Below are 20361 nucleotides of genomic sequence, written 5' to 3'. Positions count from 1 at the left end.
TTTTTTCTTTGGATGTTTGTGTGATTTAAGACTAAAGGATGTCTTAAGGGGACGGTGCTTTCTGTATAATGGCTGTATTTTCAGCTGCTCAATCCGGTGTGTATTGAGCCATACATCAAGCGCCCTCTTGAGTCTGACCCGCCCAGTGAACGGAAGGCAGTCGTGTGGTTCGCGCAACTGAAGCCAGGCTGCCCAGGGAAGTGAGGAGGCTGCTAGGCTGAGAACAACGCCATTTCATTGCTAAGGAAACAGTCCACTCTAACCAGAGGTAAGTTTGGGGAAATTCCTTTATATTAACACACATATATGTCGCCAGCCATCCGCGTATTAGAGCTTTTCCCGCAGCCGAGTCATTCACTTAGGCCTGGGAACGGCCCCCGGGGTTGAAGCGGCTGAAGGGAGCAGCCGACCGGGTCAGAGCATTCAGGAGAGGAGGCGGAGGAGGAGGAGGCTGGGTCACCGACGTACATGAGGCCCGTCGGGCCAGATGTCCACGCCTCCTGTTCGGCTAATGAGGAACACTTCCTCCCTGTCAACGCCTTGTTGGTCACTTTTATGACCCACTACTTACCTATATAGCGGGTTAGTGCTTTTGCTAGCATGCTAGCTCTACTGCCATGGTGCTGAGCTTTAACATTGTGTGGTCACTCCTGCGCGTGGAGCTTTAAAAGTGTGGTTATATATCGAACTACTTAGACTTACACCACCGAGTCTCCTGTCGCATTCACTTCTCATCGATAAAGTCAGATTGTAACATTTAAACGGTTGTACATGTTTGTGGTTTATTTGGAAGGGACAGCTGCAATTGTCTTACTCCATAAGGGCGACTCACACATGGCCCTGCCACCATTGGCCATTTTCTTCTGTCATGGCTGACATGCCCGACGTCATTCTCTAAAATACTTCACCGTGTGTTCTATTTAGTAATGATATGTGAATACACTTGGTGCTAGAGTATTTCCGATTTAATTTGACAAAGGGTTCTACTTATACTACCGTTATAGGACTACCGGGGAGTCCTCCATTCGTACATAATTCCCTGTTGACCTCCTTCTCAACTATCCTTCCTTTCTTGTTGGCTACCTTGGTCCTTCTTAGAGGACTCCTCACACGCCAATCATTCATTCAGTAAGTTTAAAGAGTCTTATTTACTTTTACCGACCAGAGTAATTCCAGTCTGTTAATATTTGTCCACCATAGCCTGTTGTTCTTGCACTTTGGTTCATGCTATTTAGTTTTTTATCAGATACCTGATAATTCTCTATTGCCAGGTTGCTATTGTAACATCTTAAAAGTCCTGTGTTTTTCTATTCTGTAAGAATTAAAATAAGTTTTAGGTCCCGAAATAGTGCACTGTCAAAAATATAGCTTTGATGCTGGAATTTAAAGTGCTTTTAGTGAAAGCTTGACTAGGAGCACAGTTTTTTGTGTGCCTGTAGCTTTAATGCTAATGAGCTGTGTTTGGAAATGTGTGGTCCCAAGAAGCACTAAGGTGCAATTGATTCACTTTTTCACATATACACTCTCACTCATAGTGGATGCCACAAATTACTTAAAACAATTTAACATTAAGGAGTGGGACAAGAGGACATAATCATTACAGTCACTTAAACATTTTTTAACACAGGTGTCCTTTTGTGAAGTGGTGGGCATATCCACGGCACGGGATCATCCAGGGCATTTGATATCATGACCATGAGGAATGATTTTTGTTTATGATGTCATAAAAACCCGGAACTTCAAAACTTACCATTTGGAGCGCCTCTGGATCAAATTGGAGTTATATTTTTCTCACGTTGGATTGTCATAAACAGACTCTAGGCATACATATTACTGTTCTAACATAATTTTTGCATGCTTTTGTTGAGCTTTATATCGCTGATGTTAATAGATCCTCTCCCTCTGCAACCAAACTTGTTTGATTGATGACAAGCGCTTTTTTTCCCACCAATAGGAACATGGTGTCCTCTTTTGCTGGCTTACTTTCAAAGCGTGAGCCTTGCACCTCGCACCAAAATCGAATGCAAATGAACCTGTTTTACATGACAGATTACTTGCCACCCTTTAAAGACTTGGATGCAGTGTGAAGTCTGTATTTTTGACACATGTTGAAACGGACCGTCTGTGTGGCTGCATCATCATGCTGCGCCACCTACCATGCTGTGCCAGCATGTGTCGTGGATATGAGCTTGCAGACTCTGGAGAGTTAAACAATGTCAAAAATATCAAATTGTCAACCAACCTAATTGTATAAGCAATTTTTAACATGCATGTAAGCATCCTTGTGGAACAAAGATTACATCCAGTGGTTACGCTATAATAAGTTCTTATAATGTGAGTCGACATAGTCTGTCATATTCTACTATTCTGACAGGTATTCTTTTGGAATAAGATATATAAATGATTTTTAAACTGAGTTTTAAACTATAAAGGCATTTTCTTCCAAACAATATTGATCTATTTTCATGGGCATTCACTTTCAGACATTGCACTTCATTGAGTTCATGCAAGGTTCTGGTCTACTTTTTCAAGAAATGTATGAACGCTTTACTCTGTGTCCACGTTGGCCAATTCAGTCGTGAGATTCCAGGGAGCCAATAGCTCGAGAAGGCTTTGTCCTCCAGGCTCATTTTTGATGCAGGATCAGGATCAAGGCACATTCTGCACAGGAAGACTGATGCACACACCCTCCACTCTGAAGTGTTGGACGGAAAGAAACCGTAGAGCAAAGAATACAACAACATTGTTTATTATGTTGTAATCTGTGTTACCTTATTGTTTTTTTTAAACTTCCCTAATACCATATCTCTAACAGACGCCTGATATTCTCTGCAGTTAAGTAAAAGAAAACAAGTAGTACCAAACCTGACACTCCTCAGAAAGTCATGCCATGGAGAAGTTATTCTTAAGTATATTATCAAGGGTAATCTGCTTAATCCAAACAAAGTAAAGGGGCCCAGTCTGTGACACTGATTTGTTCTTTTTTTTACGGCCACAAATCTTGCATGTAAAATGAGATTGGAATGAATTTTTTTGTCACTCACCATTAGTGCCACAGCGGTTGAAAATTAAATAAAAAGTTGTGTTTTTGCACAGACTAACTGCACCAAATCTGAAGAGATTACAAATATTGTCAGTGGAGCAGTGTGACATTGCTAGCATGCGAGAAAATGTTTTATTTCAAATATTTGAAACTAGTCATTGGAATATTTCTTTCTACTAGCATACTGGATCTTTGTCCATTGAGCCCGCTGCCTCCTTATTGTATTAATTTTAATACGCCACACATTTTACACCTCAAAACCTCCCAGTGGAAAAAGGCCTTCCAGTTGCATGACACCTCAGTGTGGGAATATGAATATAAACTCATCTCGATATACCAACATCTGTGTTGATAGAAGGAGGGAAGCATGGCAACATTGTTACACCTAATTGTGACTCTATTTTTGTTCCCATCTTAAGCCAAGTTGATGACCTTTTATTGTATCTGTTCTCCATGGACCTAACGTAAAGGCAAGGTGGATGTTCAGTTGCTGAGCAGGGTCAGTGTTGGATAATTGGATCATATTACTGAGAGAGGTCAGGGTGAGAGACATGCTTTGAGCATTATTGATGCGGCAACACCTCCATCAGGCGATATTTTATACTTGTGCCAGTTCACATTCCAGGCGCCTATTCTGCTGGTTGGTATCAGTGAAGCTGACCTTCAGTGCTTTCAGTGCTTTCTTCTGGGTCATTATTAATGAGCAGCAAGATTCCGTATTATTGGGTGTGTACTTGAGTTTGTAAAATGATCTGGAGTGGTGGTCTGCAGGCCAATGACGAACCACTTGGTGATTGCCCCTGTACAGGGACTGTACAGGAAGGGGCACCAGCCATCTGACTTATAAAACCCCTTGAATGTTCTCTTTGGTCACGCGTTTCTCAGGCCATTTTTTTATTCCCTTTTATGCAGAATGGCGTTGGATATCTACGACTCTCAGTACCTGCTCATCTTGGTGCCATTACTTGTGGTCGCCCTCCTCTTTCTCTCCTTCATGCTCTTCACGAAGGAAACATCCTACGATGAGGTGCTGGCCCGGCAGAAACGCGACCTCAAGCTTCCGCCGTCTAAGCCAGACACCCGCAAAAGGAACGAAAAGAAGAAGAGTAAGAAGAAGGAAAGTGCCAGTGTGGCTGGAGGAGGGGGTGGAGGTGGTGGCGGCAGTGGAGGAGGGGAGTCAGAAGAAGACCTGGGGGACTTTGAGGTGACTGATGCCGCCCGCAACTCCACGCCAGAGATGGTCGAGGAGCCAAAGGCTGTAGTAGCTCCCGATCCACCTGCATCATCTCCCCATGTGCCTGTTCCAGCTTCAACAGAGGCTTCTGTTGGTTTGAGGGAGAGGAAGAAAAAGGAGAAAAAAACAGCAAAAGCTGCTGCGGCTGTCGCCGCCGCAACCACCGCCACTGCTGTAGTAGATGCAGCAACATCTCCCCCACCCGAAGAGCCGGAAGTAAACAGCTCCAAGCTGGTCAGCAAGAAGACAGAGCCACCTGTAGTTGCCAACAAGCAGCCCAGCCCGACCTCACCACAGCCTGAGGTTCTGGTTCAAGTTACCCAGGCTGCTCCTGTGGGTCAGACACCTCCACAGGCCTCTAAGAAAGAGAAGAAGAAGAAGCAAAAGTTGGAGGCAGGTTGGTTGCTTTGAAAATCTATATTTTTCTTGTTGATGAAAACAAGGCTTTAGACTGCCAATAATAGCTGCTTATTTGCTTATTTTTGCTTGAAATTCTCAATATATAATTCCTTAAGATGATTCTGTGTCTCTACAGTGAATGACCAGCCACCAGAGCTCAAAGTGGAGCAGGCTCCGATCCCGGCCAAGAAGGAAGCACCTCTTGTAGCTGAAATCAAAGTTTTGGACAATGCTGCTCCAGCAGCTCCAAGTGCAACTGGTGGGAAGAAGAAGAACGCCAAGAAGCAGAAGACAGAGCCCGGTATTGTTAAAACACAGATCATAAACTCCTGATGAAAATTTTTAAGACCAGTTGGAGAATTGCAAGAATTACATTTTGCATGGTTGAACTTGAGTTTCTAAGTAGAGCTTCAAAATATAAAAAAGTAAGCAATTTATTGCAAAGAAGCATTACAGTTGATTATCTAATCAAACATTTCAAGACCAAAAATGGATTTAGTATCATATTGATTTAGTGCAGGGGTGGGCAAACTTTTTGACTCGCGGGCCGCATTGATATAACAAAATTTCCAGGGGGGGGGCAGACTATATATTTTACACGTAACAGTCCACCTGGTATTATTGTATCTGTAAAATTGTCATGCAATCTGCTATTATTATTTATTATTTTATATTTATATTTAAATATTTTAAAAATAATACAATATTATAATAATTAAAATAAAATTAAAATAATAATTATTATATTATTATTATGTAAAATATGCAAATATAACTATTATTATATATAATTAATATAATAATTAGCATTAATATAATAAATATAATATAATAGTTATAATAATATAATAATTATTATTTTAATTTTTATTATTATTATGTGCTTGTGTCTCTTTTTTCAGGAGCACTTTGTAAACAACAGACCATGTCAAACAACGAAATTGATACAACCATCAAAAGGTTGGCTCAGGCCATGATGCCAGGTTGTATGTTGAGTTTAAATTAAATACTTTTGAAAGATTGGGCGGGCCGTATTCAAACACTTGGCGGGCCGGATGTGGCCCCCGGGCCGTAGTTTGCCCACCCCTGATTTAGTGTCACATTGTGATTGTCTCTTCATAACAAAGGCAGAAAAGGATTTTGTAGTTCCACGTTCCTGCCTGCCAGAGGAATAACTTTAGTCCTTTGGACCATCCTGCGCCCTCCCCTGATCTAAATCCAATTGAGAACATTTGGGGACAGATGGCAAGGAAAGTTGACAAAAATGGACATGGGTTTCAGACGGTGATTACGCTGCGTGAAGCCATCTTCATCACCTGGTGAAGAACTCTGCTGGAAACACTAGCATCAAGCATGGCCTAACCCAATTTTGACGTGATAAACAAAAATAGCAGAGCGACTCGTCCTTTTTGGAATATTTTATTTCTACTTCAGGGTTGTTTTTTTACCTATGGTCTTAAACTTTTGATCAGATGAACATGAACATTTCTCAGTTTGGAATAAATGGCTTACTCAATATTTTTTTGTGTTTCACTTCCCATTTCCTTTTGCTTTTTAGAACCTGCTTAAGATCCAGCAGTGCAAAATGTCAATTCTTGCAATTTTCAATTTGTCTTAAAATATTCATCAGGACTATATGTCAAATTGTTTTGTGGATAAGTGCTCAGAACTGAGTTCTGAAAGTAGTAATCAATGTCTTTTCCCCTCCAATCCAGCTGAGATTGACTCAGCAGCTTCTGCCAACCACCAGGCAGCCCACAATAATGATGTACCTTCCAAAGGAAGTGGAAAGAAACAGAAAAATGAGGCAGATAAAGGTTAGAGACACAAAAAAACAACCATTCATTTGTATGAATACTACATCAATATTGTAATCTGACGGATTACAGAAAACACGGAGGCGAAGCTGAAGGAACTGCTCTCATCTCTGTCCACCATCACCTTGTCAGACGCTCAGGCCGTCTGCTTGATTGCTGTCCTTCAAGAGAAGAGCCCCAGTGCTTTGGACGCCTGGCACAAAGTGAGAGACCGCATTTGAAGTATGAAAATGAACAGGAAGTTTGACAATTGTTTTATCCCATCTTTGACAACTAGTCTGCTGGTAAATCTGATCCGGCTGCTCAGGAACGAGGGCGTCTCATAACTACTCTTGAAGAAGAAGCTTCCATCGCCAAGGATAAAGTCAAGCAACTCAGCCAGGTACACAACCACATGCTCATACGTATAACTAGCTAATGTGGAGTTTCTGTTGGAGATCATTTTCACAAAATATTAATCTGACGGGAATGAAACATGTTACATAAGGAAATTAATGGATAAGCTTGGATAAGCTTTATGATAAATGTGGCGTCCTTGAACTATTGGTAGTTTTTGACCGTCTTGTCGCTGTGCACCAGGAGCTGCAGGTTGAGAAGCAAAAGACGGCCCGAGTGGAAGCCATGTTGAGAGAGCAATGTGCAGCAATGGAGAAAGAACTGGGCAGCATGCAGGCCAAAGCTCAAGGAAGCTACCAGGAGCTCCAGAACATGCAGATAAAGGTGAGTGTGTGTGTCATTCAATTCTGTAAATTAAAATGAATTCAAGTTTTATTATCACGGCAATTGTTGCCTCAATACTCTTCATTTTACATTGGACACAAATGATGTTATTGAAGTTAGTCATTGGAAATTATGGAAATTATATTATATCACACTCACTTCAAATTCCTTAGAATTCCATGGCTACATCATCTTAATGAAGTCACAAGGGATGGAAATGTTTTCCTAAATTTGTAAACTGTTTAGTGGATTTTCTGAGACAGTAATTCAAGAGGTGTTGAGACTGTCCATTGCAGCTGTACAATTCCTCAGACCGATGGTCGGCCTTTGTGTCGTTTTGTAGTTTCAGCAGCTGAGGGAGCAGCTGGAGAGTCAGATCACTCGGCTGCAGCAGGAGAACGGCATCCTGAGGGATGCAGTCAGCTCAGCCTCCAACCAGATGGAGAGCAAGTCAGTAAAGCGCCGCCATACTTTCAGCTCTTGATCCCTAACATACATCCATAAATACTCTTACAGCATCCTCCACACCGCAGCTCATCTGTACTCGTGCTTTTTGTTTGCTTGTGTTGCCTGGCAGGAATTCCGCCGAGATGAACAAACTGCGTTCTGAGTACGCAGCGCTGATGAAAGAGTTGGCGGACAACAACAGCAAACTGCAGCAGGAGGAGCACCAGAGGAAGTCGCTAGAGGTCAGCTACAAGCAGAACGTGTCTCAGCTGGAGGTACGTTGAACCAGATGCACCTTGTGTTTATTTTCAACATTTCCAGTTCCTCTCACCAAAGCACAACGCTCCCCATAACCTTAGCATACCACCCACCTATTGAATCGCTTTCACGGGCGTGGCAGCATTGCCAGGGGAATGGGAGGAGGTTCAAATAGAAGTCCAAGTGTGAGGTGTGGGAACCAGCACACGTGTTGAGGGGGTTGTGTTGCCTTTGGAATCTGGGTTGTCGGAGGCTTTTGTCTGTGTAATAACACCAACTTCCTGTTTGACACCCAGATTAGCCTTTCCTGTGTTTTTATTAACCACGATCAGATTGATTTTGAGTGCTGTTGAGGAACCAGGGAAAGTGTTTCCTGAGAAACCACGAGTCAGTTTCTGTTAAGTCCAAAAAGACGTGGCAATTAAGTGCAAAACTTGTCATGCACAAGTTTCCCGTGGTGGTACAGATTTGGGGATGGTTAATACGAATAAGCTTATCACACAGGACTGCATGTTGGTGATGAGTAAAGTAAGTCAAGCCTTTTCTAACATGCCACAAATTTAAAACTGCCAAAAAAGTGTTAATATCGGTATTGGATCAGAAGTGGAAAAGTTGGATCAGGACACCCGTAATTGTAACTAATTGTTAAGTACCAAAGATGTGTATATTGAGACACTGGTCTTGTATAAATCATAATGGAAAACATTACTTTTCCAATCCCAGGTTCAACTACAAGATGCTAAGCGACGCTGGGAAGAACTGCAAAACTTCCTCCATAGTGTCAACACAGACCGGGAAAAACTTCAGGCCTCTAAGCAAGGTGATAACTCATCAGATTAACTCAGATTTATAATCTTCCTTTTCATTTCCTAATGGAGTTGAGAAACATTAAACAACCAAAATGGTTTGTGTGGGTGTGACAGAGCTTCATAGTCAGCTGATGACAGTGGAGAGTGAGATGAACAACAAGAATAAGGAGCTTCAGACCCTCCACAGCAGCCTGACTGAAGCCATGGTGTCCAAGGAGCGGCTGGAGCAGAGAGTGATGGAGCTGCTGGAGGTGTCCCAACATAGTATTCCTGATGACTCTTTGCAGGCTCGTGCTCAGGTGAGACACCCAAAGTAAAGCTTTAAAGCATAGAAATGGGCTTGAGTTTAAATGGAGCAGCTAGACTGTCTTATATATAGTCTTGCTTCCACCATGTTGACTGATTCTATGATACGATACATACTTTTTAATAATAGTGATTCTCAATAAACAGGATCTCATGAATGAAAATAAAAGTCTTCAGGCCCAAAATGATGCACTGCAAGCACAAAGTGAGAACCTGCAGGCCCAGATCTCTACACAGGTATTTAGGCCACGAGTCTACTTTTGGTCATCATTAGATACCCGCTCCTATAGCTGTAATTGTGTAAGTAGGCTAATGAGATTTTTGTCGTTTCTCCATTTAGGCCAGCCATGTCTCCCATATTGAGGAGCTACAGAAGCTGTGAGACTCTTTACCTTATCAGATGTAGACGTTTTCAGTCAACGGTGCCTTGTTCATTTGTTGCTCATTTTGTCTAGATTGGCTGAAAAGGAGTTGCAGAGAAAGAGCCTGGAGGATTCTTTGAATGCTGAAAGGAGCAGCGGAGCCAGTAGAGAAACAAACATGCAGGTCAAACAAGGGCACCTGCACCACGTTTGCATGCTTTTATTAGATTTGTCAAACGAATATGTAATTCAGTTCAACTGGTGTATCTGCAGGCTTTGCACAATGACAACATGTCAATGAAGGCAGAGATCCAGAATCTGCGGGCACAGATTTCGGATCAGGTGTGTACTTAAATTGTCTTACACAGGAAAGCTTCAATAATGCCGCACTGTTCCTCTGTTTGATGCACGCGCTCTTTATTCCACCCATGCAGACTGCCTCTCAGCTTGCTTTGGACCAGATCCAGAGAAGGTGTGTGAGGCCAAATAAAGTGCAATTTTCAGTAGATGAATGCCCTTTTTTAAAATCCGGTCTCATTTCAGTGTACAAGAAAAGGAGGAGAACATGAAAACTGTGGAGAGCCTGCTGGAGAAGGGGCTGATTGAAGTAGCCAACAAGGAAGATGAGTTAAAGGTCCTTCTTTTCATTTCTCTACTATATATTCACATGTAATTACAGTAGTATAGCATGCCTCAAGTGGAGCTGTAATTTATTGAGGCTTTTGTAATATTTCCTATTTTAATCAATTATTTACCTTCATTCAGGCTGTGAGAGAAGAGAATGAGGTGCTGAAGCAAGAATTGGTTTCCCTTCAGGGAAAGATGGCACATCAGGTGAGTTTTTAAAAGTAGGGATTTCCCGATCCACATTTTATGGCTTCCGATCCATTCTTGCCGATCCAATCCAGATAATTTTTATTTTTTTAAATTATAACTTTTTATTCCAAACATGAATTTGTGGAGTTGAATATTGTTATGAAAATAGCTCCTCAAAGCATTAAACTAATGCAACCAAAGTATTGCTGAATTTACCTTTTTATTACACATCATGGCCAACATGCTGTCTTTAACAAATCTGACTCTGGTCCAAATCCAATAAAAGTTAAAAATTAGCGTGCACAATACGTTTTGTGGTAGGACAAATCATTTGACATGGCTATAGATCATCAATCTGTGGTGTGATGTAGAATATATGGCTTTTTTTTTTAACACACACAAGAAATTTATTGGCGGTCCCCAGTATAAACGACCAGCAGTCGAAGCCGCACTTCCTGTGCAAGCTCCCCGCACAATGACACAGGAGTGTCATTGTACCAAAAATACCCAAAATAAAGTATACAGCAACAGAAAATGGCTGGTCCTCCAATGCCATGAACTCCCATCATTTTTTCCTTGTTGTAGCTTTGATCTTTTCACTCCTCATAAACGTTAACAGCGGCCTCTGCCTGCCCTTATTGGTCCCCTTGGCTTTTATAAGACCTGTGGCTAAGATGGGTTTCATATGTTGCTTATCCCCCAAAGTTAAGGAAATCGGTGCTGATGCATGTTTAATAAATTAATTCAATATTTGTTTAAAAAGCTTCTGCAGACCTACCAGCATGTACACATGCACACATTTTGACTCTTTAATTGGACTTAATATGCAGTATGCGTCATTGCACTGCAGGTACGCATTTTGTTGCATTTTGCACATTCAGTTTCAAGTTGCCACGGCAATCTGCACATAGGTGGAGTGACAAGCTCTCTGTGAACACTCCCTTTTTATAATTGCCTCCAGCAGCTGCCTGCCACTCCTAGCAAATGATCAAGCATTTTCCATTTTTGCATGAAACTGTTAAAACAGATGATCATGTTGTGCCCTAATAAAATGTAACTTGACGACATCCTCAATTCTATCTTGCTTGTAGTATTATTGTCGTTTTTAAGTAATGCATTGTATTTCAGTGTTGTTCTTTGTATAGTTTCATCTTCAGTGTTCATTTCCCCTAATTACAGGTAACGTCAGAGTCGCTTGTGCAGGAACTGCATAGCAAGTAAGTCATTTGCAATGTTAGTGTTGTACTTGTGTAATAAATATTTCATGTGCAATGGCACGTGCCAACTTTCTTAGATCTGTCTGAATGTCTTCTGATCAAGAAAATAAAATTACTTGAATATTGAATAATTCTTGATTCTTAAATTATGCCTTATAGGATCCAAGAGAGGGATTTGAAGCTGAAGTCAACAGAGGACATTCTGCAGGCAGCCCAAGACAGCTTGTCAGCCAAAGCAAAAGCAGTGGAGGTGTGAACTTTAATCTGTAGCAGTGAATTTATTACAATTATAGTCATCGCAGATGCCACATTGCCCCAGTTAAAGTTCTCATCTGAAGCCATTTTGTTTCACAGGGTCTAGAGCAGCAGGTTGCCACCCTGCAGGCAGAGATGGAACATCTTAGACAGAAGGAGCCATCGGAAGATCTCATCAGATCGGGTACCCAGCTTCTAGAACTCCAATCTCAGTACGCTCACCTTTTCCACATATGACACCGATCATCTTTATGGAGCTCTTCCCAATCAGCCCCTTTAAACAGAATCCTCATCTGGTCCACAGACTCGCTGTGAAAGACCAGGAGATGAAATTGATGCAGATTGAGATGAGAGACACGATTGAGCGGGCACAGCAACAGGTGAGTGAAGGAAACTACTCACTACAAATTGTGGCAATTAAAGCACAAGTGTGATCTTTCTACTCTGCTGGTCTTTCCATTAGTCATCTGTCACTGCGGTGCCAAGCACAGAACTCGTTACAGCGTGAGTTAGGCTTTATCATGCAAAATGTTTTACCGTATGGGTTATGTTCATTATATATTAGTTTTGTTGTCTCGCAGGTTGTCTGAAAAGGAGAAGCAGGTGTTCGATCTGCAGAGTGAGCTGTCTGAGCTGAAGGAATCTCTGGAGCTTCACAGAAAGAAGAACAATGTAGGTTTTCATAGATGACCTTCACTTTTTAGTACAAACACAAAGCCCTTGTCTTGTGGTTTCCCCAAATCTTTGCCACCCCCACTGTGGAGGTACACACTGTATACATCATTGCCTCCTTACCCCACCCGCACCCGCTTCCTGTCCACTGCCACATAGCATCATTTTCTTTGCTTCTTGGGTTTTTTTTTTTTTTTGTAAACTGTGATGCTATGGTTGTCCTGTGCCAGTATGATGGCACGCATCAGTGAAGATTGCTTAAGCTGAAGGTTGCGTAACAGTGCTTTCAGCCTACTCTTGTTATGCTCACCGTTGGCCGTGGACTGCTCCAGCAAGCTTGTCTGTGCTTGTAGGTGATTCAGAGCATTAGAAATTTGCCTTACCTTATCCTTTTGATATGGAAAAAGCACAGTTGTGGACATTTTTGAATAAAATAAACCAAAATGATTTAAGGGCACTAGTACAATAGCACTTAGTAGTCAGGTCGAGAGAACCCACTGAAGCTGCACTATTCAGCCGACAGGGTTTTGTGGCTTCTGTTTTTTACCGACACAAGGTGTGAGATTGAGGGCTGTAGTATGGAGCAAGGGTGAAGCACTAGTTACTGTTGAAATGACAAATGCATTCCTTACGGTCCTTCATCCACGTTACGTGTCTGAGGCTCACTGAATGGCTTTTCCCTGAGGCTGAACTGAACGCAGTATCTCTTTGGAACTGACCAAAACAGGAGCTCCGGGAGAAAAACTGGAGTGCAATGGAAGCTCTGTCAGCCACCGAGTCCATGCTTCAAGGAAAACTCAGCAAAGCTGTCAAGGTTCGACACCTAATCTCAGTCTACTTTACTCTCTAGCGGCAATCTGATGCATCCCCACTCCAAATTTTGCGTTTTTCTTGACTGCCATAATTGATCAAGTTAAATGTTTTTCACCATCCATAACAAAGCTGCATACTCATTGAGGTCACTCGTTTTGTAATGCTCGGCTTCAAGTTTACAATTGGCTGTAAGATGAGCTGTTATGCTATGCTACTTATTTTGGGAATGTAATAACAAATATTTCTGGTTTTGCTCATGGATAAAGGCTCCTCTTGAACCTTGACAAACTGAACGCTACAAGCTCGTGCTGATGAGTGTGCAGTCAGACATTGACTGAGATTCATGGTCATCCTTTTGCTTGTTCCTGCATTGCAGTCCCATTAGTTGCATGTTTTCCCTCCATCTGTCCTGTCAAGATTTTCAGTTTTAATACCACAGTTATTTTACAGTGGAACCTTGAAAGTCAAAACAATCTGTTTTGGTATGCTAGCCGAACTTTAATTGATTTTTCTTCTTGTCCACACTCTTAATCACAGCGGGTGGCTCCCTCTGTTCTATACTATGGTTCTCCTGACCTTCGGGATGGAACAGGGGTCCTCGGAACATGTGTCTGATATGGGGGTGTACTGTGGTGACCATAACTCCACTTCCTAACACACCTCATACGTAGAGATCCAGGTTGACAATTTAGCTGTGTGACGCTATATTTAAGTAGGGGAGCGCAATAAAAGTGAAATACAGGAAGTTTTTATTTCATGCATTTATTTTGTAATTAAATACAAGCCGTCAACAAAGGTGAAGTATCCACGGCACAGGATCTCCCACCACTGAGCTTGGACACAGTCCTTCCCCTGGCAGCACCATATATTATTGCTATTAGACTATTAGACTGCTATTTATTATTTGGTCTCATAATAATGTTAACAGTAGCATAGTTCATATAATTTCTGGGACAATATATCTTTGTATAATGACAATAAAGGCCATTCCATTCCCTTCCAAGAAGGTCTTTTATGTTTTGGCTTTCTGGAGCGGATTAATTAGATTATTTCTCAAGGGAAATTTTTGATTTGGCTAACGTCCGTTTCGGTTGGCGTGTGACCTTCTGGAAAGAATGAATGATCCAAGTTTCCACTGTATATAATTGTGAAATTTACTATTGTACTTACTGATGCATTTGCTTACCACTGAAATGGATGCTTTTACACCATGTTGAAAGATGTTTCTACTATTTTGCCTTTGTGTGGTTGTAATATACAACCAAGCAGTATTATCTTTGTACAGGCAGGCTATTTAATGCAAATCTTAATTTGATCGTGCTTGTGTACCCAATCAAGTGTCCAGAGACTGCAGTTGCAGCATTTAGACAAGTGTTGGCTACCAGATAGCTCTTCTATTTAGAGTTGGAGTAACGTGTGCATATTTTTACCACCTCCTTCTCACTGCAAGGCAGGATATGTCCTGAACCACCAGCACTGGAAATGCTCCTCTGCCACCTTTTTAGTACAGTAGACAACACTGCTCCCAGGGAGCTCCTTAGCAGTTGTTGCACACTGTCATTGCTTGCAGTGATGCGATGTATTAATGTGTCATACACTCCCTTAAGGCCGCAGAGTAACAGTACACGATGCTGCTGTATTACTGGGGTGATTGGAGATCTTTATATTTCAATGAACAGTTCAAATGTTTTTCTTTGTCACACTTGCAAATGAATGTGCTTGCAGATCTTGACAGTAGGTCACGTATCTTTTTAACATACTCCCTGATTACATGTAACTGGAATATGCAGTTTCCTAAGAAATTTAGGAAGCTGAGAGATTGAAATAGAGAAAAAGAGCAGTGTAATGGAGGTTAACAGATCACAGCCAAGCATAGCATAGTCAGATACCATACGAGTATGTATTGTAAGAAGATTAGGGATAGCATTCCAGCAATCTGGACCATTTCTTTCTCATTTCTTCTCTTTGTCATGATTTCTGTAGGAGAACCAGGCGACACTGGCAATGTCTGAAGCTGAGTGCCGCAATTTTCTTCACAGGCTTCTGCCCCATGTGCCTCTGCCCAATGAGCAGGTATGGGTGCTATTTTTTTTTTTTTTTTTACTTTAAATCGGCATTTGTCTAAATTGCTCACTTTGACTTCTCTTTAGAATCATCAGGAGTGGCTCTGCAGTTTTGAGAGAAACGTCAATGAAAGTTCAGCTGCACAATCTGCCCCTGCATCAGGGAACTGTGAGGTGGGTGTGAAACAGTATTTTTTTTTTTGAAGACATGCACCAGAAAAGCTCTTCCCCTGCCAGGATCTGTCTGAGAAGTTAAAAGAAGCAGAAGAAGCCCAAAGGATTCTACAGGTAGACTGTGAGACGTACAAGAAGGTTTTGGCGGAGACGGTAGGTGAAGAATTTGGTGTTGCGTTGTTCAAGTTAAGTTAACGCTGCTTGACTCAACTCCTGCAATGCCCACAGGAGGGCATCCTGCAGCGCCTCCAGAGCAGCGTGGAGCAGGAAGAGTCCAGATGGAAAGTGAAGGTGGAATTGTCGCAGGCTGAGCTCAGGGAGGTGAGGTTGACGTTTATCCGGAGATGCCGTTTCAGTCTGTGCTCTTTTAATCGCATCTTTATGTTCTTTCTTTAGATGAGCCAGAAAGTCACAACTCTTGAGCAGGAAATTGAGCGACTAAATGATGGAGCTGAGTTGGAAAATGTCAGTCCTTTTTTAAAGTACCTCTTGCTGATATAATACAGGAGTTTGTGTGGATGGCGCTGCTGTAATGAAATTATGTTTCTCGACTTCTTGAAGCTGAGAAGAGAAAAGCAGCACTTGGAGTCTGAGCTGGAGAGGGCAGAGCGGGAGAGCGCCACATATGTGACTGAGGTCCGAGAGGTGAGAAAAAGCTGAGTAGTGTTACGCTTCAGGCCACAAAAAGATAGAACACTACTTTGGTTTAATTTTGATGGTGTGGCTGTTATGTGACACTGGTACAAATGCCTCGTGTCTGGAGTATTTTTGAACTGTAAGTCTAACCAGACTAACTTTAGAGACCACGTTTGGCCATTTCACACTGAACATGATCTTGTGTGTGTGTCAGTAGTGCACCAACAGCGTCCACGGCCCGAACACATCACTGGCCGCTCTCTGGGCTGTTTTTAGGTCCCCCTAGTAAACACATCCTTTCAAACTTAATTTCAGCTCAAAGATCTGTTGACTGAATTGCAGACCAGGCTTGATGGCTCATATACAGAAGCTATCAGGCAGAATGAGGAGCTGAATTTGGTAAGCGTTACTCACCGTCTTTGAGCTCCTTCAGTAATAATTCCTTCCCTACCACGCTCAGGATGGGTTCTTCTGCGGTCACCATTCATAACCTCACTTATCTTGCTTACTCACCATGACACAGTTTTTGGTCAGCATCATGTTTTCCCCATTTAGGAGCCATAAATGTAAAAAAAACGAGGGGCTATGAATGGTGACTCTTGAAAGACTAACACTACCCTAGCATAGCAGCTGAGGTGTCTTGGTGGTGCCTAATTAGTGGCTTACTAGTCGACTTTTGCAGTTTAATCAAGTCGTTTTACTTACTGCTTTAGGTTTCACACTATCATCCAGTGACGTGCAATGAGGTTCATGGCTGGTGAGGCACTTTTTACCCTAATGTTAATACAGGTGTTCATTAAGAGGATAACATGAAATAAAAGAGAATAATTCACATTTCTTGACAACAATGCCTTCAAATTGTTTTAAAATATTTCATCCATCCATTTTCTATGCCGCTTTTCCTATGCTGGAGCCTATCCCAGCTGACTTCGGGACCTTGAATTGGTTGTCAGATTTAGACAACCATTCACACCTTTCATACCTATAGACAATTTGGAGTCACCAATTAACCTAGCATGCATAGAAACTGATGCCACACTCACTTGATTAGGAAATGTGAAAATTCTGTGATTTTTTTTACTTAAATAAAAATTGAGTCTCACAGAAAATACATTAAAATGAAGTTATATAGATACATTTTTGTTTTATATTATTTTTCACTCACCTGCCTCCCCTGACTGCACGTCACTGCTATCATCCATCCCATCATTGTCCCTGTTTTACCATTGAATGGAAATTTCTCTTACCTTAATGACGTGTTTATGCTGTCAGTCAAAGCAACCGATTTAAAAAGCACAGACAGCTGATAGCACATGAGCCATTAAAAAAAAAAAGTTTTAACTTCAGTTTCGGTAAATCTGGTTTGTGAATACTATAATCATAATGTCTGATCTTGTGGCGACGGTGCTGGTGTTTTTCAAATGGTGTTATCATAGTTCAATGCTCTCAAACATCGTCATGTTGATGTCTTAACAGTCATGATGTTCACACCGACACAGCCACAAAGTGATTTAGAAAAAAACAGGTCATAGCAAAAGTATATTGTGGTCATGTCGGGTTCAGATGTGGCCAAGAGACCATCCATTGTACAACAATGAGTGACTTTGTGTTTTTCCTGGCAGCTAAAAACCCAGCTTACCGAGACCCTGTCCAAGCTGGAAGCAGAAGAGAGTGAGAGGCAGCAAGTGGCTGGTGATCTTTATAAGGTACTACGACAATATTTTACTGGTGGTTGTCAGCTTTTTTGTTGGCACTTTGAGGTTACAATGTATTATTTTATATCCCAGGCCCAGCAGTCTCTGGACCTGATCCAGGGGGAGCTCTCCAAAGCGGACAGTGCTGATGACCTCATAGAGAACAGTAGTCTGTCATCACAAAAAGTATGTGTGCTTATTATTTTTTTATTCCTCACATTTTCTTTTCACCGTGCTCTCATTTAAGGTTTGTGTCTTAATCAGAAAGTCAAATTTGCATCTTTTTCTGCTTGTTTGCTCTAAGAAGATTGAATACAGTATTGTAAATATTGTCATGGAAACCCTTCAAATTGCCCGAAATTGTAACGATCTTGGTAAACTAAAACTAAGATTTTCGTTAAAAAATAGGGCGGTCAAAAATAACACCTTAATGGCGGTAAATAAATATAAAATTTTGTAGTGTAATTAAATCCTAGTGGTCATCGTCAGTTAACAAGAGGGTCACTTCCTTCCGGTTGGAGAAGCGCCCGTCTTCTGATTGCTGTTTTGTGCTTGACAAAGACCTGTAATTACTCCAAAAATATTGAGAGAGAAATTATATGTAGTCACTAGGCATCAGTAATGTTATGAGACATGACCTGAGATTATGTTTCCTTTCACACTGTCCCGGCGGAGACCTCACAGCAAGGGTTCAATTCCACCCTCGGCCATTTCTGTGTGGCGTTTCCATGATCTTCCCGGGTACTCCGGTTTCCTCCCACATTCCAAAAACATGCTAGGTTAATTGGCGACTCCAAATTGTCCATAGGTATGAATGTGAGTGTGAATGGTTGTTTGTCTATATGTGCATGTGATTGGCTGGTGACCAGTCTCTCGCCCGAAGACAGCTGGGATAGAATCCAGCAGCCCTTGCGTGACCCTTGTGAGGATAAGCGGTACAAAATGAGTGAATGAATGAGAGGGGAACGAGTTAGCTCGCTAGCTTGCTATGGTAGCTGCAGCTGTCTCTTATGACCCTGCGGTGATCCAATTCACCAATTAACTGTGATTAACGAGCGACGATTGTACTCAATTTCTTGCTTTGGCACGTTTCACATGCCGTTTATGCGGTCTAAAGCAGTGGTTTTATGTTCACTAGGAAGCAATAGACAGAAAGGAGAAGATGACTGCAGGACTTAACCAGACAGTCCGGGAACTGCAGCAGCTGCTACAAGGTGTCAGCCGACAACTCACCAAGGACTCGGTAAGACGTCTCCTTCTGCGTTTTGTTTAAGATGCCACTTAGGCATGTGTTCTAACACTTCTAACTTATCATTCCCCATCCAGGAGGCTGATCTGTCTAAGGTATAGCGAAAAAGAGGAGAGAGGCCCACGCACCTATCCTGACTACACTACACGGACATCAGCACCACCGATACACACTCCATCAAACAAGGGAAGACGTAGAGGTTTACACTCCAAACACTTTCACTCCACCCCACCCCCACCCCCTCACATTCCCCTTCAGCAGCAGAATTGCAAGTTGATTTTATTCTAATCTTAACTGCATCCAGCATAATCGGTTCAATCTGTGTGGCAACCATTCCTCATGTATTTTTTTTTTTTTTCGTGATATCCTTCTAAATACTGCAGTAGTTTAGCTGTCGCAACAGGACGGCGATAAAAAGAGATGTCGACTCAGCAGAACTTTTCTTTCGTTATCTTAAATTAAGGAATATGTATTGTTTTAATGTACGGGCTGAGTTATGTCACATTGATCTGTTTGCCTCCCTCCCTGCCGCTCAGAAATACATAAATGCATCTCTTTTTCCATATCTTTACTCATTTGGTGGGAGATTTAGAAAAGTGGCTACACGAGTGTTACTATGAAGACAGGGAACGTTTGGAGGGTCAACAGTGTAGAGGTTTTAATTCTACTGTAACAACGCTAGGAAAAGGTGTCCCATATCATCGGTAATCAACACTTGCTTTATTGTTGCTGAGCTCATTAACACTGAAGTTTGTTCTTTTTGTAACAGGTGATGTTAATAAAAGGGATGCTTGATAAATCTGCCCAGTTTTGTTTGCTGCTCTCTTGCTCTCTCCCCGCACATTGTCTTCCCTGCCACAAGGGGGCATTACATGTCTTTAGATTTCAATAAGGTTATCAGACAACTGTTTTTAGTTTTGTACATAAATTACTTCTGAATATGTAATAAATGTGTTTATTTTAGGTCAAATGTAATGACAAGGTGACATAGTAGTGGCTTTTTTATTCTATGGTGTTTCTCTTCTCGGTACAGTGAGAATGTGTTGAGTAAACAAGCAAAAAAGCTTACAGTGAACAATTGCCGCAATTAGTGTGAGTCACTGCTGTAGGCATTGTGTATTATGGACGTCAGAACATGTAGTGAAGAAGCAATGCTCCTCAAGTGTGTACAGTGTGTTCCACTTTGTACCAAACATGGGATTTTTCTTCATTTCTCTTCACCCCTTCCAGGTCTTATTTTTGCTCGGAATGAAAACCATTTTCATATTCCAACAGCACTGCTGTTGTGTTGTTTTGCGGCTGGCTGTTGTACTCGGGTCAGGGGTGTAGGCAACATGGGATCAGCACATTCTTCACATTCTCCAACACTGTCATGCT

The 20361-nt window shown here is 41.8% G+C and overlaps 1 protein-coding gene across 3 annotated transcripts; it reads left to right on the top strand.

Annotated features, from left to right (window-relative positions):
* The first annotated feature begins 27 nt into the window (after nucleotides 1–27).
* On the top strand, nucleotides 28–19787 carry ktn1 (kinectin 1). Of its 3 annotated transcripts, XM_058091276.1 has the most exons (36): nucleotides 28–268; nucleotides 3956–4674; nucleotides 4813–4977; nucleotides 6392–6493; nucleotides 6566–6696; nucleotides 6771–6875; nucleotides 7073–7213; nucleotides 7557–7663; nucleotides 7791–7935; nucleotides 8642–8738; nucleotides 8842–9026; nucleotides 9181–9270; nucleotides 9374–9411; nucleotides 9489–9579; nucleotides 9669–9737; nucleotides 9830–9867; nucleotides 9939–10029; nucleotides 10161–10229; nucleotides 11391–11428; nucleotides 11588–11678; nucleotides 11783–11895; nucleotides 11988–12063; nucleotides 12147–12187; nucleotides 12265–12355; nucleotides 13083–13169; nucleotides 15152–15241; nucleotides 15319–15405; nucleotides 15469–15558; nucleotides 15634–15726; nucleotides 15802–15870; nucleotides 15967–16050; nucleotides 16357–16440; nucleotides 17664–17747; nucleotides 17829–17921; nucleotides 18874–18978; nucleotides 19062–19787. In XM_058091276.1, the coding sequence occupies exons 2-36, from the start codon at nucleotides 3957–3959 to the stop codon at nucleotides 19083–19085; spliced, it is 3822 nt and encodes a 1273-aa protein (XP_057947259.1). In that variant the 5' UTR covers nucleotides 28–268; nucleotide 3956; the 3' UTR covers nucleotides 19086–19787. The 3 variants fall into 3 exon arrangements, with proteins under 3 accessions (XP_057947259.1, XP_057947261.1, XP_057947260.1); XM_058091278.1 differs by lacking the exon at nucleotides 13083–13169 and having other exon boundaries at nucleotides 29–268; XM_058091277.1 differs by lacking the exon at nucleotides 16357–16440 and having other exon boundaries at nucleotides 30–268.
* Nucleotides 19788–20361: the final 574 nt, after the last annotated feature.

The sequence above is a fragment of the Doryrhamphus excisus genome, chromosome 13, assembly GCF_030265055.1.
Source record: "Doryrhamphus excisus isolate RoL2022-K1 chromosome 13, RoL_Dexc_1.0, whole genome shotgun sequence".
NCBI lineage: Eukaryota > Metazoa > Chordata > Actinopteri > Syngnathiformes > Syngnathidae > Doryrhamphus > Doryrhamphus excisus.
The sequence above is the reverse complement of the archived record's forward strand: the minus strand, read 5'-3'. Positions and strand labels throughout refer to the sequence as shown.